The sequence below is a fragment of the Eumetopias jubatus genome, unplaced genomic scaffold, assembly GCF_037043125.1.
Source record: "Eumetopias jubatus isolate StellerSeaLion01/CBP00866 unplaced genomic scaffold, mEumJub1_p1.0 scaffold_1, whole genome shotgun sequence".
In the NCBI taxonomy this organism is placed as follows: Eukaryota; Metazoa; Chordata; class Mammalia; order Carnivora; family Otariidae; genus Eumetopias; species Eumetopias jubatus.
In genome coordinates this window covers 154265721-154293390 of record NW_028274807.1, presented here as the reverse complement: position 1 = coordinate 154293390, position 27670 = coordinate 154265721, and the positions used below count along the sequence as shown (strand labels likewise).

General features: G+C 41.5%; 1 protein-coding gene across 1 annotated transcript in view; it reads right to left on the bottom strand.

The window, feature by feature from the left end:
- The window catches only part of FBXL2 (F-box and leucine rich repeat protein 2), a 122018-nt gene that overhangs the window by 7689 nt on the left and 86659 nt on the right, over window positions 1-27670 (bottom strand). Inside the window, 3 exon segments of the mRNA XM_088026802.1 lie at window positions 24921-24977; window positions 25558-25602; window positions 26413-26473. Of these exon segments, the coding sequence (XP_087882928.1) occupies window positions 24921-24977; window positions 25558-25602; window positions 26413-26473 (163 nt within the window).

The following is a 27670-nucleotide window of genomic DNA, read 5'->3' as shown; positions in this document are numbered from 1 at the left end:
ATTAAAAACATAACTACGATATGATCCAGCACTTCCACTTCTGGGTGTTTATCTGAAGAAAATGAAAACACTAATTTGAAAACATATCTGCACTCCCATGGTCATTGCTGCATTATTTACAAGAGCCAAGACATGGAAACAACCTAAGTGTCCACCAATGGATGAATGGGTAATGAAAATGTCACTCACACACACACACACACACACACACACACACACACACACAGTAGAATATATTCAGCCATAAAAAAGAATGAAATCTGTTTATAGCAGCAATGTCCACCATAGCCAAACTGTGGAAAGAGCCAAGATGCCCATCGACAGACGAATGGATAAAGAAGATGTGGTATATATACACAATGGAATATTATGCAGCCATCAAAAGGAATGAGATCTTGCCATTTGCAACGACGTGGATGGAACTGGAGGGTGTTATGCTGAGTGAAATAAGTCAATCAGAGAAAGACATGTATCACATGACCTCACTGATATGAGGAATTCTTAATCTCAGGAAAGAAACTGAGTGTTACTGGAGTGGTTGGGGGTGGGAGGGATGGGGTGGCTGGGTGATAGATATTGGGGAGGGTATGTGCTACGGTGAGCGCTGTGAATTGTGCAAGACTGTTGAATCACAGATCTGTACTTCTGAAACAAATAATGCAACATATTTTGAGAAAAAAGAAAAAGAAGAAGATAACAGGAGAGGAAGAAAAGGGGAGTATGTCAGAGGGGGAGACGAACCATGAGAGATGATGGACTCTGAAAAACAAACTGAGGGTTCTAGAGGGGAGGGGGGTAGGGGGATGGGTTAGCCTGGTGATGGGCGTTGAGGAGGGCACGTTCTGCATGGAGCACTGGGTGTTATGAACAAACAATGAATCATGGAACACTGCACCAAAAACTAATGATGTAATATATGGTGATTAACATAACAATAAAAAATTAAAAAAAAATAATAAATAATGAAAATACTGAAGAAAGATGAAGGGACCACACTGGAAATTGGGCTTGAGATTCGAGCATGATGCAAGGCAGTCTCCTACTCATCAACCTCCTGGCCCATTAAAGTGACCTGTACAAGTATTCTAAAGTCACACTCTCTGAACGTGTTTCCTGGGGTACTCTAAACTCCTAAGCAAAATCATGATGGAAAGAAGTCAGTTAAACTCAACAGCCTTCCAGAGGGGGGAAAAAAAACACAATAAATGGTTATTAGCATTGAAGTCAAAAAAAAAAAAAAAAGAATGAAATCTTGCCATTTGTGACAACATGGACGGACCTTGAGGGCAATATGCTAAGTGAAATAGGCAGAGAAAGATAACATATGATGTCACTTATATGTGGAATTTAAAAAACAAGCAAATAACCAAGCTCACAGATACGGAGAATACATCCTGAAACCAATATTACACTGTATGCTAATTAACTGGAATTTAAATAAAAACTTGAAACATAAAAAAAAAAGAACACGTTGGTGGTAGAGTCAGGGTGGGTGGATGAAAAGGGTGAAGAGAGTCAAAATGGACAAATTTCCAATCATTAAATAAGTTACAGGGATATAATGAGAGAAAATCTGAGAAGTTCTTATCCTAAGAAAAAAATTTTTGTAAATAGGGTGACAGATGTTAACTAACCTCATTCATGTTGATCATTTCACCATATATACAAGTATCAAGTTATATTGTACACCTGAAACTAATATTATATTTTATCAAGTACATCTCCACTGAAAAAAAAGGAACCAGAGCTGGTGGTACCCAGGACTCTCTCTGAATAGCAGTCATTCTGGAAAATTCAAACTCCAGCGCCCACGAGGCTTGGGAATGAAGGAGTAAATGCGCATAAGTGCCCATCAAGGCAGAGTTAATGGGTCTTAACAGAAACTGAGCAGATCAACCACCTGCACTCAGACTGACTTTTCTGTGGAATCCTGAGTGGTCTGCCTAAGCAGGGTTTCCCACACTCTGGGGCGGGGGGCTTTAAGAATCCAGTTCAATAATAAGCAAAAGAATAATAGATAGTGTTTACTGCCCTCAGAGCAGGTGGACAGCAGGGTGCTGAAGAAAAGCAAACTGCTGGATATTACAGTGTGGACTGAAACCACTTATATTGTAGATTCGCTATTATTCTGGTGATTAAGGAATGGAATCAAAGCCCACTCTTAACCATGGCAATGAGTAAGCTGCTAGGTCATTTTTATTAAAATGTTAATTCATTCGTCATTAAAGACCATTTTTAATATGAAAAAAAATTGCAGGGGAAATTTCAGTTTACTCCATTCAGTGCAGTTTCATAGCCTACTCCTCACTTGAAGGGAGGCCAGTACAGAGTCTGATGCCCATGTCATTTAGAAAATTGTGCAGCCATGACACAGAGATGTACTGAGCACTTCTGGTTATAATTAAATAGATCTTGAACACTGTGATCTGACATTACTGGCTTCTCTTGGGTATAAACAGTAAAGGTTGCAGAACATAACAAATTCAGATTAATATTATATAGCCAGGGGCAGAGCAAGATGGTGGAGGAGTAGGAGACCTGGATTTCGGCTGGTCTCAGGAATTCAGCTGAATAGCGATCAAACCATTCTGAACACCTACGAACTCAACAGGAGATCGAAGACAAGAAGAGTAACAACACTCTGAACAGAAAAGCGACCACTTGCTGGAAGGTAGGACGTGCAGAGAAGTGAATCCGAGGCGATATTCGGGAGGAGAGATGGCGGGGGAGGGGGCCTCTGTCGGCCGCTTCTGGCAAGTGATAGAGCCGCGGAGCACAAAATCGGACCTTTTAGAAGTCGGCTCCGCTGAGGGACGTTGCTCCAGTGGCTAAGCGGGGGGTGGAACCCTCGCGGGACAGTGTGGTCTCAGGACCCTCGGGGGTCACAGAAAGACCGGGGGTGCCTGAGTGCGCCAGAGCTCCCAGGGATCGGAGCAGGGAAGCTGGCTGCAGAGATGGAGCTGAGGCGCGGGCTCTCAGCTCGGGGTTGCCATAAACTGTGATCCGCGGCCCAGTCGGGCCACTGCTCCTCCAGCAGGGACCCAACAAGCGGCAGAGCCAGGGAGACTCCCCTTTCTCCCCTGGGAGGAGCGGCGCAGGAGCGCACCGCAGGGATCTGCTGGGTTTGGAGACTCCACACGGGGTCGGGTGCCAGAGATAGAAACGCTCGGTCACAGGCCGGGTGAGCACGGAGTGCAGCCGGAGACCAGGGAGATGGGAGTGACTGCTTTTCTCTGGGGACACACTGAGGAGCGGGGCCCCGAGTTCTCAGCTCCTCCGGGCGAAGATTGGGAGGCCACCATTTTCACCCTGGTCCTCCAAAACTGTACCTAGAGCTTGCAGGGAACAAAAGCTCCTGAGAGCAAACCCGAGCAGCTTGCTTAGCCCCGACCGAGAAGGGCGGGGCAATTCCGCCTCCGGCAAAGACATTTGGGAACCACAGCAACAGGCCCCTCCCCCAGAAGATCAGCACGAGCAGCCAGCAAGCCAAGACCAAGTTTACCAATCAAGGAGAACGGGAGAACTCCAGCGCTAGGGGAATACTGCACATAGAATTCATGGCTTTTTTACCATAATTCATTAGTTTTTCAAAGTTAATTTTTTTAACTTTTTTTTTGAATTTTTCTTTTTCCCTTTTTCAAACAACATATCAATCCCTTTTTTAAAAAAAAAAACTTTTTATTTTTCATTTTTAGAGTCATATTTTTATCCCTTCATAGTAGTTACCCTCATTTTTGGCATATATATATAAGTTGTTCTCTCTTTAAAATTTTGAGATACAATTTCTTCTAACAGATCAAAATATACCCTAAATCACTAGTGTATGGCTTTGTTCTATTCTCCTGCCTGATCACATTCTCTCCCTTTTTTTTTTTTACTTTTTCAATCTTCTTCTTTCTTTTTAAAAAAACTTATCAATTCCTTTTATAAAATCTTTTATAATTTTCATCTTTACAGTCATCTTCCATCCCTTCATTGTATCTACCCTTATTTTGTACATATATAAGTCTTTCTTCCTTTAAAATTTTAGCAGGCACTTTCTTCTAACAGACCAAAATATGCCCAAAAGCTAGTGTGTGGCACTGATCTATCCAACTAGCCTGATCAAATTTGATCATATTCTGGTTTTTTTTGTTTTGTTTGTTTTTATCTTTTTCTTTTCCCTTTTTTTCTCTTCTTTCTTTCCCTTTCTTGTCCCCTGGTTTCAGGTCTTTTCTCATTTGTATAGAGTATATTTGCTAGAGACATTGTTAACCTGTTAGCATTCTGTTGTCTCATTCATCTATTCTCCTATGGACAAAATGACAAGACGAAAAAAATCACCTCAGCAAAAAGAAAAAGAGGTAGTATCATCTGCCAGGGACCTACTCAATACTGACATTAGTACGATGTCGGACCTAGAGTTCAGAATTATGACTTTAAAGATACTAGCTGGGCTTGAAAAAAGCGTGGAAGTTATTAGAGAAACCCTTTCTGGAGAAATAAAAGAACTAAAATCTAACCAAGTCGAAATCAAAAAGGCTATTAATGAGGTGCAATCAAAAATGGGGGCACTCTAACTGCTAGGATAAATGAGGCAGAAGAGAGAATCAGCGATATAGAAGACCAAATGATGGAAAATAAAGAGGCTGAGAAAAAGAGAGAGAAATAACTACAGGATCACGAGGGCAGAATTCGAGAGATAAGCGATACGATAAGACGAAACAACATTAGAATAATTGGGATCCCAGAAGAAGAAAGAGAGAGAGGGGCAGAAGGCATATTGGAGCAAATAATAGCAGAGAATTTCCCTAATGTGGGGAAGGAAACAGGCATCAAAATCCAGGAGGCACAGAGAACCCCTCTCAAAATCAATAAAAATAGGTCAACACCCCGACATCTAATAGTAAAACTTACGAGTCTCAGAGACAAAGAGAAAATCCTGAAAGCGGCTCGGGAGAAGAGATATGTAACCTACAATGGTAGAAACATTAGACTGGCAACAGACCTATCCACAGAGACCTGGCAGGCCAGAAAGGACTGGCATGGTATCTTCAGAGCACTAAACGAGAAAAATATACAGGACGCCTGGGTGGCTCAGTTGCTTAAGCGACTGCCTTCGGCTCAGGTCATGATCCTGGAGTCCCGGGATCGAGTCCCACATCGGGCTCCCTGCTCAGCAGGGAGTCTGCTTCTCCCTCTGACCCTCCCCCCTCTCATGTGCTCTCTCTCTCATTCTCGCTCTCTCAAATAAATAAATAAAATCTTTAAAAAAAAATATGCAGCCAAGAATACTATATCCAGCTAGGCTATCATTGAAAATAGAAGGAGAGATAAAAAGCTTCCAGGACAAACAAAAACTAAAGGAATTTGCAAACACAAAACCAGCCCTACAAGAAATATTGAAAGAGGTCCTCTAAGCAAAAAGCCTAAAAGCAGCATAGATCAGAAAGGAACACAGACAATATATGGTAACAGTCACCTTACAGGTAATACAATGGCACTGAATTCATATCTTTCAATAGTTACCCTGAATGTAAATGGGCTAAATGCCCCAATCAAAAGACATAGGCTATCAGATTGGATTAAAAAACAAGACCCATCAATATGCTGTCTGCAAGAGACTCCTTTTAGACCCAAAGACACCCCCAGATTGAAAGTGAGGGGGTAGAAAACAATTCATCATGCTAATGGACACCAAAAGAAAGCTGGGGTGGCAATCCTTATATCAGACAAATTAGATTTTAAAACAAAGACTGTAATAAGAGATGAAGAAGGACACTATATCCTACTTAAAGGGTCTATCCAACAAGAAGATCTAACAATTGTAGATATCTATGCCCCTAACATGGGAGCAGCCAATTATATAAGGCGATTAATAACAAAAGCAAAGAAACACATTGACAACAATACAATAATAGTGGGGGACTTTAACACCCCCCTAACTGAAATGGACAGATCATCTAAGCAAAAGATCAACAAGGAAATAAAGACTTTAAATGAAACACTGGACCAAATGGACTTTACAGACATATTCAGAACATTCCATCCCAAAGCAATGGAATACATATTCTTCTCTAGTGCCCATGGAACATTCTCCAGAATTGATCACATCCTAGGTCACAAATCAGGTCTCAACTGGTACCAAAAGATTGGGATCATTCCCTGCATATTTTCAGACCACAGTGCTTTGAAACTAGAACTCAATCACAAGAGGAAAGTCAGAAAGAACTCAAATACATGGAGGCTAAAGAGCATCCTACTAAAGAATGAATGGGTCAACCAGGAAATTAAAGAAGAATTAAAACAATTCATGGAAACCAATGAAAATGAAAACACAACTGTTCAAACTCTTTGGGATACAGCAAAGGCAGTCCTGAGAGGAAAGTATATAGCAATACAAGCCTTTCTCAAGAAACAAGAAAGGTCTCAAATACACAACCTAACCCTACACCTGAAGGAGCTAGAGAAAGAACAGCAAAGAAAGCCTAAACTCAGCAGGAGAAGAGAAATAATAAAGATCAGAGCAGAAATCAATGAAATAGAAACCAAAAGAACAGTAGAACGGATCAACGAAACTAGGAGCTGGTTCTTTGAAAGAATTCACAAGATTGATAAACCCCTGGCCAGACTTATCAAAAAAAAAAAAGAGAAATGACCCAAATCAACAAAATCATGAATGAAAGAGGAGAGATCACAACCAACACCAAAGAAATACAAACAATTCTAAGAACATATTATGAGCAACTCTATGCCAGCAAATTAGATAACCTGGAAGAAATGGGTACATTCCTAGAGATGTATCAACTACCAAAATTGAACCAGGAAGAAAGAGAAAACCTGAACAGACCTATAACCCCTAAGGAAATTGAAGCAGTCATCAAAAATCTCCCAAGAAACAAAAGCCCAGGGCCAGATGGCTTCCCAGGGGAATTCTATCAGACATTTCAAGAAGAATACCTATTCTCCTGAAACTCTTCCAAAAAATAGAAATGGAAGGAAAACTTCCAAACTCATTTTATGAGGCCACCATTACCTTGATCCCAAAACCGGACAAAGACCCCATCAAAAAGGAGAATTACAGACCAATATCCTTGATGAACATGGATGCAAAAATTCTCACCAAAATACTAGCCAATAGGATCCAACAGTACATTAAAAGGATTATTCACTATGACCAAGTGGGATTTATCCCTGGGCTGCAAGGCTGGTTCAACATCCGCAAATCAATCAACGTGATACAATACATTAACAAAAGAAAGAACAAGAATCATATGATCCTCTCAATAGATGCAGAAAAAGCATTTGACAAAGTACAGCATCCTTTCTTGATCAAAACTCTTCAGAGTATAGGGATAGAGGGTACATACCTCAATATCATAAAAGCCATCTATGAAAAACCTACAGCCAATATCATTCTCAATGGGGAAAAGCTGAGAGCTTTTCCCCTAAGGTCAGGAACGCGGCAGGGATGTCCACTCTCACCACTGCTATTCAACATAGTATTAGAAGTCCTAGCCACAGCAATCAGACAACAAAAAGAAATCAAAGGCATCCAAATCAGCAAAGAGGAAGTCAAACTCTCACTCTTTGCAGATTATATGATACTGTATGTGGAAAACCCAAAAGACTCCACCCCAAAACTGCTAGAACTCATACAGGAATTCAGTAAAGTAGCAGGATATAAAATCAATGCACAGAAATCAGTGGCATTCCTATACACCAACAAGACAGAAGAGAGACAAATCAAGGAGTCTATCCCATTTACAATTGCACCCAAAACCATAAGATACCTAGGAATAAATTTAACCAAAGAGGCAAAGGATCTGTACTCAGAAAACTATAAAATACTCATGAAAGAAATTGAAGAAGACACAAAGAAATGGAAAAACGTTCCATGCTCATGGATTGGAAGAACCAACATTGTGAAGATGTCAATGCTACCTAGAGCAATCTACACATTCAATGCAATCCCCATCAAAATACCATCCACCTTTTTCAAAGAAATGGAACAAATAATCCTAAAATTTGTATGGAACCAGGAGAGACCCCGAATAGCCAGAGGAATATTGAAAAAGCAAAGCAAAGCTGGCGGCATCACAATTCCGGACTTCCAGCTCTATTACAAAGCTGTCATCATCAAGACAGTATGGTCCTGGCACAAAAACAGACACATAGATCAATGGAACAGAATAGAGAGCCCAGAAATGGACCCTCAACTCTATGGTCAACTCATCTTTGACAAAGCAGGAAAGAATGTCCAATGGAAAAAAGACAGTCTCTTCCACAAATGGTGTTGGGAAAATTGGACAGCCACATGCAGAAGAATGAAACTGGACCTTACACCACACACAAAAATAGACTCCAAATGGTTGAAAGACCTAAACGTGAGACAGGAGTCCATCAAAATCCTAAAGGAGAACACAGGCAGCAACCTCTTCCACCCCAGCCACAGCAACTTCTTCCTAGAAACATCGCCAAAGGCAAGGGAAGCCAGGTCAAAAATGAACTACTGGGATTTCATCAAGATAAAAAGCTTTTGCACAGCAAAAGAAACAGTCCACAAAACCAAAAGACAACCGACAGAATGCGAGAAAATATTTGCAAATGACATATCAGATAAAGGGCTAGTATCCAAAATCTATAAAGAACTTCTCAAACTCAACACCCAAAGAATAAATAATCCAATCAAGAAATGGGCAGAAGACATGAACAGACATTTTTCCAAAGAAGACATCCAAATGGCCAACACACACATGGTAAAGTGCTCAACATCGCTCGGCATCAGGGAAATCCAAATCAAAACCTCAATGAGATACCACCTCACACCAGTCAGAATGGCTAAAATTAACAAGTCAGGAAACGACAGATGTTGGCGGGGATGTGGAGAAAGGGGAACCCTCCTACACTGTTGGTGGGAATGCAAGCTGGTGCAACCACTCTGGAAAACAGTATGGAGGTTCCTCAAACAGTTGAAAATAGAGCTACCATACGATCCAGCAATTGCACTACTGGGTATTTACCACAAAGATACAAATGTAGGGATCCCCGAAGGGGTACGTGCACCCCAATGTTTATAGCAGCAATGTCCACAATAGCCAAACTGTGGAAAGAGCCAAGATGTCCATCGACAGATGAATGGATAAAGAAGATGTGGTATATATACACGATGGAATATTATGCAGCCATCAAAAGGAATGAGATCTTGCCATTTGCAACGACGTGGATGGAACTGGAGGGTGTTATGCTGAGTGAAATAAGTCAATCAGAGAAAGACATGTATCATATGACCTCACTGATATGAGGAATTCTTAATCTCAGGAAACAAACTGAGGGTTGCTGGAGTGGTGGGGTTGGGAGGGATGGGGCGGCTGGGTGATAGACATTGGGGAGGGTATGTGCTATGGTGAGCACTGTGAATTGTACAAGACTGATGAATCACGGATCTGTACTTCTGAAACAAATAATGCAATATATGTTAAGAAAGAAAAAAAGATGATAGCAGGAGGGGAAGAATGAAGTGGAGTAAGTCGGAGGGGGAGACGAACCATTAGAGACGATGGACTCTGAAAAACAAACTGAGGGTTCTAGAGGGGAGGGGGGTGGGGGGATGGGTTAACCTGGTATTAAAGAGGGCACATTCTGCGTGGAGCACTGGGTGTTATGCACAAACAATGAATCATGGAACACATCAAAAACTAATGATGTAATGTATGGCAATTAACATAACAATAAAAAATTATTAAAAAAATATTATATAGCCAAGTGGCATTTCTTTTCTTTTTTTTTTTTTAAGATTTATTTATTTTAAAGAGACAGCATGTGCACAAGCAGGGGGAGGGGCAGAGGGAGGAGAGACTGCCAAGCAGACTCCATGCTGAGCGCAGGGCCTGATGCGGGGCTCGATCCCAGGAACCTGAGGTCATGACCCAAGCCAAAACCAAGAGTTGGATGCCCAACTCACTGAGCCACCCAGGTGCCCCTCAAATGGCATTTCTGTAATATAAGTTCTCCATATCAATAGTTTCAGACCTGACATTTTCACCAAATGCATATAAAATGTAATACCCCACCATAAAAGTTCAGAGGCAAGTAGTACATCAAAGCCCCATTATACATTTGTTCCTTCAAATATATGAGTTCTAATTCTGTGCCAGGCCCTATATTACAATGTTGAATAAAAACACACTTTTCTGCACTGCTGGAGCTGAGGGTCTAGAAATATACAGCTATTAAACTGAAGCTAAGGTAAGTGCTCTCAGAGCACATGGCAGTGTGATGTGACCTGAGGAAATGACCACTAAATTGATATCTGAAGGATGAGGAGCCAAGAAGGAAAAAGAGTGTGAAGAGTGTGTTGTGTGTGGTACCCCAGGTAGGAGGAGAATGGCAAGCACTGCGCATGGGAAGAAAGAAGTATCTAGATGTAGATGGACTTGCAGAGGTGGAGACCAGATCATAGTTGTGCAGGCCATGTAAAGGAATTTTACTTTGATTCTGAGGTCATTGGGAAGAGTTCTAAGGAGAATGTGATGTTTGTTTTTCCAAGAGACCATCATGTATTATTACATACCCACCAGAATGGCTAAAATGAAAAAGATGTTATTGGTGAGGATGTGGAGCAACTGGAACTCTCCTACATTGCAGCGGGATTTGGATACTCCTGACTGGAATGCATACATGTGTTCACCGTAAGACAAAACAATACTGGTTTTAATACCTCAAACTGGAAACTACTCAAATAATCAATAGTAGAAAGGATAACTAAATCATAGTGTGCCCTTTCTATACAGCAATGAGACTGAACAATGTTCATTTATATGCAAGAAAATGGATAAATTTCACAAATATAATAGTGAAGAAGCCAGGCACAGAAGAGTACATATGATAATTCCATTAATAAAGTTTATTTTTTTTAAAGATTTTATTTATTTGAGAGAAAGAGAGAGTGAGTGAGAGAGGGAGCACAAGTGGTGGAGAGGCCAAGGGAAAAGCAGACTCCCCACTGAGCAGGGAGCCCAATGCAGGGCTCGTTCCCAGAACCTGGGGATCATGACCTGAGCTGAAGGCAGATGCTTAACTGACAGAGGCACCCAGATGCCCCCCATTCATACACTGTAGATAATAAAATTACAAAACAGGGGCAAAACTAATCTAGGCGGTGGTGGGGCGGGCGTTAGTGGCTGGAAGAGAGCAGCAGAGAAGGGCTGTCTGGAGTCTGGTAATGTTGATTCTTCATCATTCAGCTTATGCAAATGCACTGATATACACACCTATAATAAGTGCTCTTTCCTGCATGTATATTTTACTTCAGTAAAAGATTAAAACTGAAAAGATAAACCACCCTGGCTGGCTCAGTCAGAAGAGCATGTGACTCTTGATCTTGGGGTCGTGAATTTGAGCCCCATGTTGGGTGTAGAGATTACTGAAAAATAAATCAATTAATTTTAAAAAAAGAAAAAAGAAAAGATAAGCCACCCTGCCTGCCAGATTATTCAGAATGTAAATGTGGATGCAGTCGAGCAAGTAGAAGACTACTGTAATCTTTGAGGCAAGGAAATGCCTGCTAGTTTGGACCTGATGAGTTCTGGTGGAGGAGACAAATAAGTAGATGGGTGTGAGGTATTTCTGCAAAGTGAAAAAAAAAAATCAAGAAAGACTGATAGTGGATACAAGAAATAATCAGCTGACTACAAATTAGAGGGAAGGGAACCTAGAAGGAAAAAGAGAAATTCTGTCAGACCTTGATGCTTGAATGATTCCTCTTTGAGCTCTCTTTGAGCAAAATGGGAAATATTTCCTTTCTCGTGAATCCAATCACACCATATGATTCTACATGAAATAGTATTTATGTAATCAATTACTGCTGTTCATTTGTCTTTAGCTTTGGAATTGATTTATGGATAAAGCCAGAAAGCTTTTCAGGAGGTTTAAATCAATCAATCAATAAAATCTTAAAAAAAAAAAAAAAAGAATTTGAGGGGTGCCTGGGTGGCACAGTCGGCTGGGTGTCCAACTGCTGGTTTCAGCTCAGGTCGTGATCTCAGGGTGATGAGATCCAGCCCGTGTCAGGCTCTCTGCTCAGTGTGGAGTCTGCCTGAGACTCTCTCTCCCTCTCCATTTGCCCCTCCCTCCCTCTCTCTAAATAAATAAATAAATCTCTAAAAAAACAATTTGAAAATTTATTTTAAAAATTTAAAAAATATAATTTATTTACAATAAAGTGCAACCAGAAAGTGTGTACGTGTATATATATTACTTACATATACACATACATGAATATACACACATATAATACCATGCAGATTAGAGGAAGATGGAGATGATGGAGATGGTGTCAGAGTACCAACTTCGTTGTTTTAAAAAAGGGGACTGAGGAATCAAAAAGTTAACAGCTGCATCTGGGACCAAGGAGATAGATGCTCTCGTATTAACTGACAAACTTCTATACTGGCATAGGCAAGGGCTTTATATAATTTAAAAACTGGTTCAATTTAAGGATAATCAGAGGGGCTCTTGACATGTTCCCTGAGTTTACAGGAAAATCTGCCACCATGGTTCACAGAGCAGAGGGGCCTTTTAGTTTATGCTAATAAACAGCCAACAGTCAAAGCCATCTGCTTTAGGCCACTCATTGTTTATACATTATCTCATTTATGCTTCAGAGCCTCCCTGCGGATCGCCATTTTACAGATGAGGAAATTAAGGCTCAAAGAAGTTGAGACTTGCCCATTATAAGAAGCTCAGGCTAGCTTTAATAAGCCTCTCCCCCTGCCCTGCATTATCTCGCCCACCCCTGGTAACCTACAGATTTAAGACTATTTTTACTTCCTCATCTGTTTATGGCAGGTGTGTTAGGAGGAAGGGATATTCCAGAAAAACAAGTTTGCCACTGCTAGGCATTAATCTATCCGCAGGCTAATTAGGAGTGCCACGTTCTGGAAGTGAACACTTATACTAGCATTCCTGAGAAGGCAGAAGTAGCCAAGGGTGTTAGGGACAAATATGCACAGCAGGGAGTACTACTGCTTTTAAATGCAAAACAGCAGGTATCTTTTGCTGGGAGGAGGAAGAGTGAGGGAAGAAAATCTCTCAACCTCACGTACAATTTCTCTAGAAGGAACAGACATTGGCCACAGAGATTATCCCTGAGGGGGCAGGTGGGGAAACAGAGTAACTGGGGGTTTTAAATGAGTGCCATTTTTCTCTTGTACTCCTGCCACTTGAAAAAAACCTTTAATTTTTTCTTTTGAATTTCATCAAATGCTTTTTTTTTGCATTAATTGGTATGATCATTTTCTTCTGTAGCCTGTTAAACATGGTGGATTACACTGATCCATTTTTTTTTTTTTTTAAGATTTTATTTGTCAGAGAGAGAGAGAGATGGAGAGAGAGCACAAGCAGGGGGAGCAGGCTCCCTGCTGAGCAAGTAGCTGGACATGGGGCTGGATCCCAGGACCCTGGGATCATGACCTGAGCCGAAGGCAGACGCTTAACCGACTGAGCCACCCAGGCGTCCCTACACTGATCCATTTTCAAATATTTAACTGGACTTGCGTCCCTGGAATAAACCCTGTTTGGTCAGGGTGTATAATTATTTTTATATATTGCTGAATTCTATCTGCTAATGTTTTAAGGGCATTCACTTCTATGAGGGATACTAGTCTGTAGTTTTATCTCTTCGTACTATTATTGCCTGGTTTTTACATCAGGTATTACTGGCCTCAAAATGAGTTGTGAAGTATTCTGTCACCTATTTTCTGGAAGAAATTGTGTAGGATTGGCTTCAGTGTTTTGATAGGATTCTTCAGTATCACCATCTGGACCTGGAGATTTCTTTTTTGGCAGTTTAAAAATTATAAATTCAATTACTTTAGTACTAACAAGGCTATTCAAATGATGTTTTATAATGAATGAGCTGTTTTGGTTTGTGCTTTTAAACGTACTGGAAGTGGTCAAATGGATTTATGTGGAGGTGTTCCTAGTATTCCCTTATCACCCTTTAATGTCTTCAGGGCCTGTGGTGATGGTGCAGGTCTCAGTCTGCTTGTGCTGCTTTAACAAAATGCTAGACAGGCTGGCTTATACACCACAGAATTTCTCCCTCCCAGTCTGGAGGCTGGAAGTCCCAGACCATGCTGCAGGCAGACCTGATGTGGTGGCTGGTTTGCAGCCAATGCTTCCTCGCTGTACACTCCGCCAGGGGTGGATGCAGGGAGGGGTCCACCTGGAGCCTCTTCTATAAGAGCATTTAACCCATTCATGAGGAAGTTCTGAACCTCATCACCTTCCCAAGATCCTAAGACCATCCCTGTTGGGGGGTAGGATTCAACATATGAATTTTGGGGGACACAACCATTCAGACCATAGCACCCCTGTTTCATTCCCGTTATTGGTAACGTGTCATCTCTTCGTCAGTCTTGCTAGAGGTCTGTTTCAAAAAACCAGCTTTTTCTTTTGCTGATTTTTTTCCATTATTTTTCAGTTTTTACTTTCATTGATCTCTACTATTATATTTAGTATATTCTTTCTTTTCCTTGTTTTGGATTCATTTTGCTCTTCTTTTTCTGGTTTCATCTGGGTGGGAGTTTAAGATTATTGAGACTTTCCTTATTTGTTTTAAAGTTTATTTATTTTATTTACTTTAAGTAATCTCTATACCTAATGTGGGTGCTAGTATAAGCTTGAACTTACAACCCTGAATCAAGAGTCACGTGCTTTACTGACTGAACCAAAAAGACACACCAAGACTTTATTTTCAATGTAATCATTTAATGCCATAAATCTCCCTTTTAGCACTGCTTTACTGCATCCAACACATTTTGATATGTTCTGTTTTAATTTTCATTTAGTTTAACTCTTAAAAAATTTTCCTTGGGGTGCTGTTTTCCAGAGTGGCTGCAACAGTTTGCATTCCCATAGTGGTGTTAAGTTCTATATCCTTGCTGATTTTCTGTCTGGTTGTTCTATCAATTGTTGAGAGAAGAATACTGATGTGTCCAACTATAACTGTGGATCTTCTGTTTCTATCAGTTTTTGCTTCACATAATTTGCATCTCTGCTGTTTGGTGTACATACATTAAAAATCGCATTGTCATTTTTTTTTTTAAGATTTTATTTATTTGAGAGAGAGTAAGAGCATAAGCAGGGGGGAGGGGCAAAGGAAGAGGGAGAAGCAGACTCCCCGCTGAGCAGGGAGCCTGACTCAGGGCTCAATCCCAGGACCCTGAGGTCATGGCCTGAGCCAAAGGCAGATGCTTAACTGACTGAGCCACCCAGGTGCCCCATCATCTTGGTGGATTGACTCTTTTATCACTATGTCATGTCCTTCTCTCTCCCTGGTAATTTTCCTTGCTTTGAAGTTTCCTGTATCTAATAATAATATAACCATCCTGCTTTCTTTTGTTTATAAAGTTTCCTTGGGGACACCTGGGTAGCTCAGTCGGCTAAGCATCTGCCTTTGGCTTGGGTCATGATCCTGGGGTCCTGGAATCAAGCCCCACGTCAGGCTTCCTGCTCAGCAGGAAGTCTGCTTCTCCCTCTCCCTCTGCCCCTCCCCACTGTTTGTGCTCTCTTGCACATTCTAATAAATAAAATCTTTAAAAACATAAAGTTTCTTTTGTATATCTTTCCTTTTCTTTTACTTTAGCCAACCTATAGAGTGACATTCGAAATGAGTTTCTTACAGCTTATACTGGGATCATGTTATTTTATCCATTCTGGCCATCTTTGCCTTTTAATTGGTATATTAATTAAGACCATTTATATTTAATGATATACTTGGGCTTAAATCTGATCCTTCTTCCCTATTCTTTCAGATTTTCATTTCTCTGCCGTCCCATGAGGCTCTGAAACATTTTGTAGATTTCCATTTTGATTTATGTTTCCATTTTGATTTATCTATTGTGTTTGAGTGTTTCTTTTGTAGACTTCTTAGCGGTTGCTCTAGGTATTATATTATGCAACCATAACTTATCACCACCTACTGGCATCAATATTTTACCAGTTTGAGTTAAATATGAAAACTTTACCTTCCTTTTAAAAAGTCCTCTCACCCTTCCCTCATTTATAATATGTTGTCTGTGTGTGTGTGTGTGTGTGTGTGTGTGTGTGAACTCTATGCCCACCGTGGGGCTTGAACTCACAACCCTGAGATCAAGAGTTGCATGCTCCACTGACTGAGCCAGCCAGGTGCCCCTATATATGCTGTCTTAATTACTTCCTCTATATACACTGAGAACCATATGAGACAATGTTATAATTTTTGTTCTGTCAAATAAAATTTAGAAAACTCAGGGGAAAAATGTTTTATTTATACACTTTTCCTTGTTCTTTCCATTGTTCTTTCTTCCTATGTCCTAAGATCCCTTTTTTTTTTTCCATTCTTTCTTTCTTTAAAATTTCTAATTGTGGTAAAAACCACATAACTTAAAATTTACCATCTTTGGGCCGCCTGTGTGGCTCAGTTGTTAAGCGTCTGCCTTCGGCTCAGGTCATGATCCCAGGGTCCTGGGACTGAGCCCTGCATCGGGCTCCCTGCTCAGCAGGAAGCCTGCTTCTCCTTCTCCCACTCCCCCTGCTTGTGTTCCCTCTCTTGCTGTGTCTCTGTCAAATAAATAAAATCTTAAAAAAATTTTACCATCTTTACCATTTTAAAGTGCACAGTTCAAAGGTGTTATGTATCTTACATTATTGTGCAATTGATCTTCAGAACTTTTTCATTTTGCAAAACTGAAACTCTATACCCACTAAAAAACACTCCCCATCTCCCCTCCTCCTGCCTCTGGCAACCACCATTCTACTTTGCTTCTACGAATTTGACTACTGTAGATACCCTCATATAACTGTTACATAGTAATGTCTTTTCTTTTTAGATTTTACTTGTGCTAAAATAAGCTCTATCCTTCTAACACATTTTAAGTGTATATTATTGTTGACTATAGGTACAATGTTGTACAGAAGATCATTACACCTTATTCATCTTACTCAACTAAAACTTCATGCCTGTTGATAACTCCCACTTCTCCAACCCCTACACACCCTGGTAACTACCATTTCACAGTCTTTGATTTTATAAATTTGACTATTTTAGATACTACATATAAATGGAATCATGCAGTACTTGTCTTTCTGTGTCTGGTTTATTTCACCTAGCATAATGTCCTAAAGGTCCAGCCATGTTGTCACATATTGCAGAATTTCCCTCTTTTTTGAGGTTGAATGGTATTCCATTCTATGTATATACCACATTTTATGTATCCATTCATCTGAGGATGGACATTTAGGTTGTTTCCATATCTTAGCTGTTGTGAATAGTGCTACAGTGAAAATGAGAGTGCTAATCTTCCTTCAAGGTGCTGATTTAAATTCTTGAAAACCAGTTGACCCTATACACATGGATTCATTTCCGGGCTCTCTATTCTGTTCCACTGGTCTACATTTTGGTCTTTATACCAGTACCATACCTCTGTGATTACAACTCCTTCAAAATATAACTTGAAATTAAGAAGTGTGATGCCTCCAGCTTTGTTCCTTCTCAGGACTGGCTATTCAGGATCTTCTGTGGCTCCATATGAATTGTAGCATCATTCTACTTCTGTAAAAAATATTTTTGAAATTTTGATAGGTACTGCACTGACTCTATAGATTGGGTAGTAGATTGGGTAGTATGGACATTTTAATAATATTAACTCCTCCAATCCAGGAACATGGGATGTCTTTCCATTTATTTCATTTCTTTCATCAATGTTTTGTAGTTTTCAGTATATAAGTCTTTCACCTCCTTAAGTTTATTAAGATTTTTAAGATTTTTTATTTGACAGAGAGAGAGCGCACACGAGTGTGCAAGCACAAGCAGGGGGAGTGGCAGGCAGAGAGAGAGGGAGAAGCAGGCTCCCCGCTGAGCAGAGAGTCCGACGTGGGGCTTGATCCCAGGACCCTGGGGGTCATGACCCGAGTGGAAGGCAAACACTTAACTGACTGAGCAGCCCAGGCGCCCCATATTTTATTTTTTGATATTTTATAAATTGAATTTTTCCTAATTCCCTCTTTGAATAGTCCATTGTTAATGTACAAAAATGCAACCAAATCTTGTATGTTGATTTTGTATCCTGCAACTTTACTGAATTTATTTACTAGTTCTTTAAGTTTTTAAAATGGACTCTTTGGGGTTTTCTACACATAATAACCAAGTTGTTTGCAAACAGGGATAATTTTACTTCTCTCTTTCCAACGTGGATGATGTCTTTTATCTCTTTTTCTTATTTAACCTCTCTGGCTAGGACTTCTAGTACTATGTTAAATACAAATGGTACAAGTAGGTACCATTGCCTCATTCTGGATCTTCTTTTCCTGGTTTGTTGAAAGTTTTTATAATGAAAAGGGGCAGAATTTTATCAAATGCTTTTTATGCATCTATTGAGATGATCTTGTGATTTTACCTTTTATTCTCTTGATGTGCTGTTGGATTCAGTTTGCTAGTTTTTTTTGAGGATGTACCCATCTATATTCATCAAGGATATTGGGCTGTCATTTTCTTTTCTAGTGGTGTCTTTGTCTGGTTTTGGTACCAAAGTAATGCTGGCCTATACAGTGAGTTTGGAAGTGTTCTTACCTCTTCGGTTTTTTTGGGAAAATTTGAGAAGGACTGGCATTAATTCCTCTTTAAATGTTTGGTAGAATTCACCAGTGAAGGCGTCTGGTCCTGGATTTTCTTTGTTAGGGGGTTTTTGATGACTGTTTTAATCTCCATACTGGTTATGGGTCTGATTAGGAGTCCTATTTCTCCATGATTTAGTTTTAGTAGGTTATATGTTTCTAAGAATTCATTCATTTGTCCTAGGTTATTCAGTGTGTTGGTATATAACTGTTCATAGTTATCTCCTTTGATTCATTTCATTCATGTCATAAGTTGTAATGTCTCTTTTGTTTCTGATTTTATTTGTCTTCTCTCTTTTTTCCATAGTTATTCCAAAAGTTCGTCAATTTTATTTTTTTAAAAGAACTGTTTCATTTAATTTTTTTCTATTTTCTATTTTTAAGTTTTTATCTGCTTTAATTTTTGTTATTTTCTTCTTTCTGCTAACTTTGGGCTTGGTTTGTTTCTTTCTAGCTCTAAAAGTGTAAAGTTAGATCGTCTTAGGTCTAGTCATATAGCTGGGTCATGGTTTTTTTAATCCATTTAGCCTTTCTATGTCTTCTGATTGCGGAATTTAATCCATTTACCTTTAGAATGATTATTGATAAGGAAGGACTTATTAGTGCTATTTTTAAAGCTAAGGAAGTTCACTTACAGTAGAGATAGAAGGCTGACATGATAGTACTCAGACTTGTTTTTTCTCACTCCCTTTCTTCCATTTCTACTAGGCTGCTAGGGGTCTCCTAGGATTCAGAAGTGTGTTTGTGTGAGTGTGTGTGTCCCACATCCTGGGCAGTGCTCCCCACCAAAAGCCAGGGACTTAATGGAATTTGAACTGAAATATTAAAAAGAAATTAAAAAATTCAAGCCACTTATCTGTTAAAATTAGGGTAGGCCATAACCTGAGGAATCCAGACATTCTCCTCTTCTCCACGGCCCAGAATCTTCCCCTGAGATCTGTTCCAACATCAAGAACTCTTTCCCTCCTCCTTTCTTCCCTGAGTCTGGTCGTGTGAAACTGAAGGAGCTGGCCAGGCTGCCTTGACAAGGCTGCTTGATACTATGGGTAAGGGGAACTTGGGGGAGTTTAGGATTCCTGACTGCAGGAACCCCTCACCTGCTCCTTCCTCCAGCAGCTTCTCATGGTGGGGTTCTAGCATGGCCAGGGAGCTGCTGGCAGTCTCCTGAAAAGGGCTGCAATCCTCGGGACCTGAGCACCACAGTTGTAGGGATCACCCTCATTACTCACACAACAGTTTCTGTGTCTGACTCTCAGATTTGGGCTGCCTTGTTTAGATCCCACTTTGTTCCCAAAGGGCACTGGAAGTGGCTTCTCCTGGCTAAGCTTTGTGCAAGGTGCCGTTGGTAAAGGAAAGAGGGATGATCTTGTCTCTGTCTTCTGGGAATTGATAGTCTAAATTCCAATCCTAGTCTACCCCTAAATTCCCACTGAGGAAAGCGTCCTTGGCTATTAGTGCAAGCAGTAAAAAAAATCAAGGCATAGAGATATGACTAAAAACGCCAACAGACAAATTAAAATGCTGTTAAAACGAGTATTTAGTTAAGCCAAAAAGAAGGTGGGAAAGGAGGAGCAGAGAATAGAAAACAAAAGGGAGAAAACACCCAACTGTATCAATATTACATTAAACATAAATGACTAAACATTTTGATTAAAAGAGAGCTTATCAGACTGGATAAAAGCAAGACAGACTTTATATATGAAAATATAGATAAGTTGAAAGAAAATGATATGTCATGCAAAAAATAAGCATAAAAAACATATTAATATCAGATAGACTTCAAGACAAAGTTTTATCAGTGATAAAGAAGAACATTTAATAATGATAAAAATGTCAATTCTTCAGGAAGATATAACAATCATAAATTTGTATGCACCCAAATCAGAGGACAAGATGGTAGTGAGGATAAATTTAAAGTCTTCATCATGGGAGGCTACTGTGAACTGGATATGGGGTTTAGACCCAGCAACTGGCACAGGATTTGTGGGCCCCCATGTATGCATGGAGTTGTTCTGCTTATAAAGTTTTAGGAATGGTCTAATGCATCCAGTGAATCTCTGTATTCTCAGCTGAGACAGTTAGAAGAAATGAATAAACCAGGGTCTCTAATTTGGGAGCAAAACATGGGCCAGGCTGCTCTTTCAGGTGTGCCACAAAACACTGGCCCTTCAGACTGTGAGCCCTCATCTCAGCTTCTCACTGTCAGCCAGGTTAGGCTCACAGAGACAGCTGATAGGAACAGGAACAGGTCTACCCTCCTTAGTAGGGGCTGGCTGTGAGGCTCTGGTCTTGCTTCCCATTCAGCCTCATTTCCTCTCCTCCCTCACTCTGAAACCCAGCCATGGCTTCTGTCAATCTAAGAATATGTGCTGTTTCCTTCATACACATTCCATACAGAATGCCAGTAAGCTCTTCTCTACTTTACTCTTGCTTCTGCTTCAAGACTGGCTCAGCAGCTAAGAGTTCAACAGAATGATAGCCGAGCTAAGTGAAGAAGGAGAATCTTGAGGATCAAGGAAGTGAGTTAATAACTGACCACACAATTTAGGCTGAGTGGGGAGGGGGAAGGGACATCAAATGGGGATTGACAATGAAAAGATGGTGGGTTCAAAGGGACCCATTTAGGTTCAATTTTGGTTGCAGTTCAGTGACCGAGTGACTGGGAAAGACAGGAGATGCTGGTCAGACCATGGGGTGTGACACTGAGACATGAACAACATACATTCTATTTCACGTTATTTTCCAAGTTGTTCAATGTTTCATTTTAAAATGGATGAAATATTCATCTAAATTTTATCAAGTCTTGAGTCCCTATTTTTCCTCTTGTGTCCCAGTTGAGTAGTGGTTTGATAATAAGATTGTCTCATATCATCAAGAGCAGCTTTCCACCAGTTAGGTAACTTATATACTTGTCATTCTGAAAGGACCGTGACTGACGAGACACCTGATGACCTGGGCTTCCTACACAATGTCACTGAGTTTTGATAAATCATGATGAAAGATAAAACTCTCTAGCAATGAAGACAGTACTGGGGATTTCCTTTTTGGGCTATGTTCCTTATTCTTTAACATAATAACTGCTAAAATTCTTCTTGGATAGCTTCTAGGACAAATGAGTTGCATAATAAGATTTTTAAAAGCCCCCCAAAACTGGTTCTGGTATTGAAAAGGAAACCAGGAAACAAAGCAAGTTTCAAAATCAAAAGAACCTGCTGAAGATACATCCTACAAGTAAAAAACTGACATACCAGAAAGGATCCTTAACCTCCTCTGAACAAATTTCATGACTCTACAGATCCTTCCAGGTCCTACCCTGTGTTCTTTTGAATCTGGAATTCCCCTTGTTTGCAAATATCTGACTTATTTTCAAATAAATACGATCAGTTTTCCTTTTCAAATAGCCTTCTGCCTTTTGTTTGCCTGCGAGAGTGACTCCCAGAAGGGGTGGTGTGTGTGCACATTTGCCTCACCTGGGACACTGCAGTGTTGGGCTTTGGATTGGTGGTCACTTCCCTCATTTCTTTCTGCTTGCACATCCTTAGTAAAACATAAAAGCCATGCTTCAAAATTTTGAGTCTACACAGTTTTTCTCCCAACAATAATTGCCTCCTCTGATCTCTGCAGGCTGGGGTAGGAGTCCCTGCCTTGGAGCCTAGAGCAGCCTGTTCCCAGCTCTGTCACAGACAGCACTGTCTAAGCCTCCATCAATAAGGTGAGCTGCCTTATGGTGGGGACTGGGCAGCTCCTGGGCAGAAAAGAGATCCGGCACACACTCGCAGCCTGCCATTCCTACCTCCTCTCAGAGCTGCCATTATGTCGAGGTGACTGCAGGCCGCTGCGTATCTGCGCTGTCTGACAAAACCTGCTCCCTAGCCTGCCCTCAGCTTGACCTGAGGGCTGACAAAGGCACCGCTATTACTTACTGTCCATCATCAGAGCAGCCAGTGCTCCCGGACTACACAGTACCCCTGACCCAAGGATCCAGACCGCTTCTCTGGAATTGCAGAGTGAGGACAAAGGTTTCTCTCCGAATGAACTGTCTATTCCTCAGGGCTTAGAAGAGTGCCCGGCATGTGATGGTCTGGAGGTGATAGCAGAGTGAATGAGATGAATGTGGAACAGATGGACTCCAGCTCATTTCCTTTTTCTGTCTTGGCTATTAGATGTCCTCAAAGCCAAGTTTAGATTCTAACTGCCATTATTTCCCTGCTTTTCTGCTAATAATCCTTTTTGGTTTTTATTTTGGGCTCTTATCTTGGCATTTTGGCTTTATTATAGCTTATCTTTCATGCTAAGTCATGTTTCTAGGAGTAGCTTGTGTAAGTACAGGGAACAAGATGGGGAAGATTTTCAGTCACCAGTCTCCCTGCTGGGGAGAACACCCTATATTGTTAGACGTTCCCGGCAAGTTGCCAGCGGACCCTGACTCCTGAGGAGGCAGCGGCGAGGACAGGAGGTAGAGAGCTAGCGGGAAGCCTTGCTGGCTCCGTGCAGCCCCTCCTTGGGCCCCTCCCTCCAGATCCAAGATTTCTTGTAGATTGCTGATGAAGGGCTGGAATCCGAGTCTAGGCTAGCATAGGGCAGAGAGAGCCCTCGAGCAGCAGAAAGGAGGGGTTAAAGTGAAAAATAAGGCACAGGACTCCTAAATTCCCATCTCTGAGAGGCTGGGGGCCAAGGGACATAAAGGGTGGAGAGGATAAAGGGAGAAAGTACATCTGAGTGACAGGTTCTGTCAATTATAAAACTGGATCTGAACTAATTTGGGAGTGAAGACAGCGCTACAAAATTATCTGCTATATGTAGAGGGAAACAATTTAGTCAGAGAGTTTGAAGATTTATATTATTTTTTTTTAAACAAGTTTTTCTTTCTTTTTTAAAGATTTATGATTTGGGGTTTTTTTTTTCTTAGTTTTTTTTGTTTGTTTGGTTTTTGAGAGAGAAAGAGCATGCTAGTGGGGGTGAGGGGCAGAGGGAGAGAATCCCCAGGCAGAGCCCGGCTGAGTGCTGAGGCCACCTCGGGGCTCAATCCCACAACCCATGAGACCATGACCTGAGCTGAAACAGAGTCCAATACTCAACTGACTGAGCCACCCAGGCGCCCCTAGTCAGAGAGTTTGGATACAGGTTGGTTCCTGACTAATCTCTGAAATCTGACCCCAAACTCTTAACAAAAAAAGTCCCAGAGCTGTCCAAGGCCCACCTATACTTGTGCATGAGGTAGACAGTATCCAGATGAAATATGAAAATTAGGAAAATTGGTGGGGACTGTCTCTCAAGGCCAAATGGAGTTTTAATGAAGTTATATAAAATGCTGACCCCCAAAGAGAGAGCAACTTTCAAAGACAATAGAAAAAGCTGGCTTAAGAAAAATCTGTTGTGGGTCTCAGGACAGTAGAAAGACCAGACCCCACAGAGGCCAAGAAATCTGGGGCCTCTGGACAGTTGTGTGACTTTGGGCAAGCTTCTTAACTGCTCTGAGCCTCAGTGTCTTTACTAATAAATAGGGATGTATGGAGTGCCTACATCACAGGGCTGTGGATGGGACAGAATGAGACAATGTATCTAGTTAGTGGGCACAGTAGCACAGTTTACATGGGCTTGCCCAGTGGATGGGGATTCCATCCTTGCTCCAGGCTTGCAGTCTAATAGCTACATGTGAAATGTGCATAAGAGGTCTGCATGGCTAAGAGTGTCAATGAGACTTCTCACTACTCATTTAGGATCTTTATATATATATATATATTTTAAGATTTTATTTATTTACTAGAGAGAGCACGTGAGAGAAAGAGAAAGAGCGTGCACGCGTGCGTGAGCAGGGGGAGGGGCAGAGGGAGCAGACTACCCGCTGAGCAGGGAGCCTGACACGAGGCTCGAGCCCAGGACCCTGGGATCATGACCTGAGCTGAAGGCTGATGCTTAACCGACTGAGCCACCCAGGCGCCCCAGGATCTCCCCCCAGATAGATATGAGCAGGTATGGTGAAACAGGACACAAGGATGGCCTCAATCTTTTGTCTAGATTTTATCACTGTAACATGCTAAGTTTCACTCTCCCTGAACATGAACGGAGTAAGAAGGACATGGGTCTCTATTATAGGTTCACATCCTAAAATGAAAGCAGTAACGTTTAGATAACCTGCCTCCCAGGTTAGCCCAACTAATAGATCTTTGAAACCAAGAATGATGACACCTTTACAGAAAGGAAAACCAGACAGATTCTTGCTGTGGTGGAAGAGTTCTTTCATACCTAAGAGGTGAAGAATGTCATGAAAAACTCAGACTCACCAGGGCTTGCAGTTTAGGACAGTGGACGGAGAGCTGGATGAGTGTGCTGTCGGTGATCTGGAGAGAAACAAGCTGTGTCAATGTGGCTTCCACACCAGAACTTAATACCTAATTTTGGTTTCTCCTGAACATGAGAATCAAAAGGTGTAAAACAGAATTAAAAACTCATCTCAAGCACACTCAGGCTGGGAGCCCCTCTCTTCACCAACAACCTCAAATCCGGCAGACACAAAGCTGTTCTTTGGTCTCTCCTCTGGTGCCCCAAGGGGGCCCAGGGACAGGGGAAAAAGGAGTAGGTAAGGAGGGTCCCCCAGGATTCTCCTCTGTAGTCACCTCATCACTGGACATGCAAACTTATTTCTCCCTTCAGTTCTGTGAAAGACTTTTTTTTTTTTTTTTTTTTTTTTAATGTTTGGCAAAAGATGGAGCTACCCTGAACTTCTCAGCTGTAGCTCTGATGGCTGAGTAGAGCCCAAAGTTCATGCATCCCACTGCCATGGTCCTTATTGGGTTCCCAATTCCTGACATGCTGGGGTGAGGGGGGTCCAGACAACAGCCAGCTAGGGTCTCTGGCTATGCCTGGTTGTCTCTCAGGACTGAGGGGCGGCCCTGCAGGGCTTGTCAGGAGTCTACTTACCAGGATGCATTCTTCAAGATCCATCTTCTCCAGGTCATGGCAATTCTGGAAAAGTCCATAAGACCCCCCCCCCCAACCATGTGGTCAGTGGTCAGGGCAACACTGGTGGCTTGCCCTATCCCTCTGAGTACTGGCCCAGTATCCTTGTTCTCTTCCAGTAAGGAGTGTGTCCTATTCCTAAAGTGACCCAGTGAGCCAGCACTTCTGAGCAGGTGTTTTTTGAATCACATTCCTTTTGGAAATGGGAATGTGGCTGCCCGGAGCTACATTTCCTTCTCTCACCTGGAAAGATTAGTGGCCTCCACCTTCCCAGTGACTATGGATATCATCCTATAAATTTTAGCCATAGAATAGGCTCAGGAAGGCATGGGGGTGGGGTGTTCAGGCACAGTTTGGACAGGTCAGGGCTGGGGTAGGAGGAAGAGTGTATCACCATCCCCAGAAGGTCATGGGTTCCCAGCTGCAGGCCAGAGGGACCCCCGTGATGGTCAGTGTCTGCAGGGTGATGTGGAAGAAGGAGCAGAGGGAGAGCACAGCTCAGTTAGGGGAGGCCACTGAGAGACTGAGTCAGTGTTTGTACGAGAAAGGGCATGTCCTGCCAGGGAGGCCATTCCTCTTGCTGTGGCCCCACCCGACCAAATGAGAGTGAGGTCTAGACCTGCTCCAGAACCCCCTACAGGACCACTTTAGCATTCTGGGGAAAATGGGAAAATGTACTGAGGATGCTATCCAACTTGGTACCTGTTCTTTCTGAAGGTACACACATTTTTGCACACTCCAAAACCACAGAAAGTTATTTTGAAATGAGGGAGGTGAATTATAGTTTGGTTCTATTTTTTGAAACCTCTGGCTTACCCGAGCTAAAAGTGTAAAGCCTGCATCAGTCAAATGGGAACACCGCGCAGCCTCCAAAATCCTGGGATAGAGAGTGTGTGGGAGGAAAACGTAGTGACTGGTTAACAACAGAAACACACACTTAAGATTCACACTATTGAGTTTATTCTGCCTTCGGACACACCTCTGCTTCTGGAACAGTCCTGAGGACTGTAAATGCAAATGCTGTCCCACCGGATAGATGAGGGAAAGGAGGCTTAGGGAGAAGTGTGGCCTGCCCTAAGTCCAACAGTTCCAGCCCAAACTCAGGGGGCGAACCCAGGAATCTTCCCACAATTCCAGGACATTGTTGCTCCTGTTGTTTTTAAATATTATTCCAGTATTTGTTGACTTTTAAACACAATTAAAATGAACTTTTACTCAACAAAATTATCTTGATATATACTGCATTTAATGAAATTCCCAGTTACCCTAAAGGAACTTTTAAAAAATTTGCAGCCAATGAAAAACGTGAGTTAATTCTCAATGCCCATGCTTAATAGGGACAGAGGAATAAATAACATTTTAAAGTTAAATACTCCTTGTAGCAGTAATTTTGACCACCTTTCTGACCAGTTTTGATCACCCACATTCCTCTGCTCTTCAGAAATATCAAAATTATCTAGAATCCTATGACTTTGGATTGCACTACTGGGTATTTACCCCAAAGACACAGATGTAGTGAAAAGAAGGGCCATATGAACCCCAATGTTCATAGCAGCAATGTCCGCCAAACTGTGGAAGGAGCAGAGATGCCCTTCAACAGATGAATGGATAAAGAAGATGTGGTCCATATATACAATGGAATATTACTCAGCCATCAGAAAGGATGAATACCCAACTTTTACATCAACATGGATGGGACTGGAGGAGATTATGCTAAGTGAAATAAATCAAGCAGAGAAAGACAATTATCATATGGTTTCACTTATTTGTGGAACATAAGGAAGAGCATGGAGGACATTAGGAGAAGGAAGGGAAAAATGAGGGGGGGGAAATGGAGGGGGAGACGAACCATGAGAGACTATGGACTCTGAGAAACAAACTGAGGGTTCTAGAGGGGAGGGGCGTGGGGGGAGGGGTTAGCCTGGTGATGGGTATTAAGCAGGGCACGTACTGCATGGAGCACTGGGTGTTATACGAAAACAATGGATCGTGGATCACATCAAAAACTAATGATGTATTTTTTTGTTTTGTTTTGTTTTCAAAAACTAATGGTGTTTTGTATGGTGACTAACAT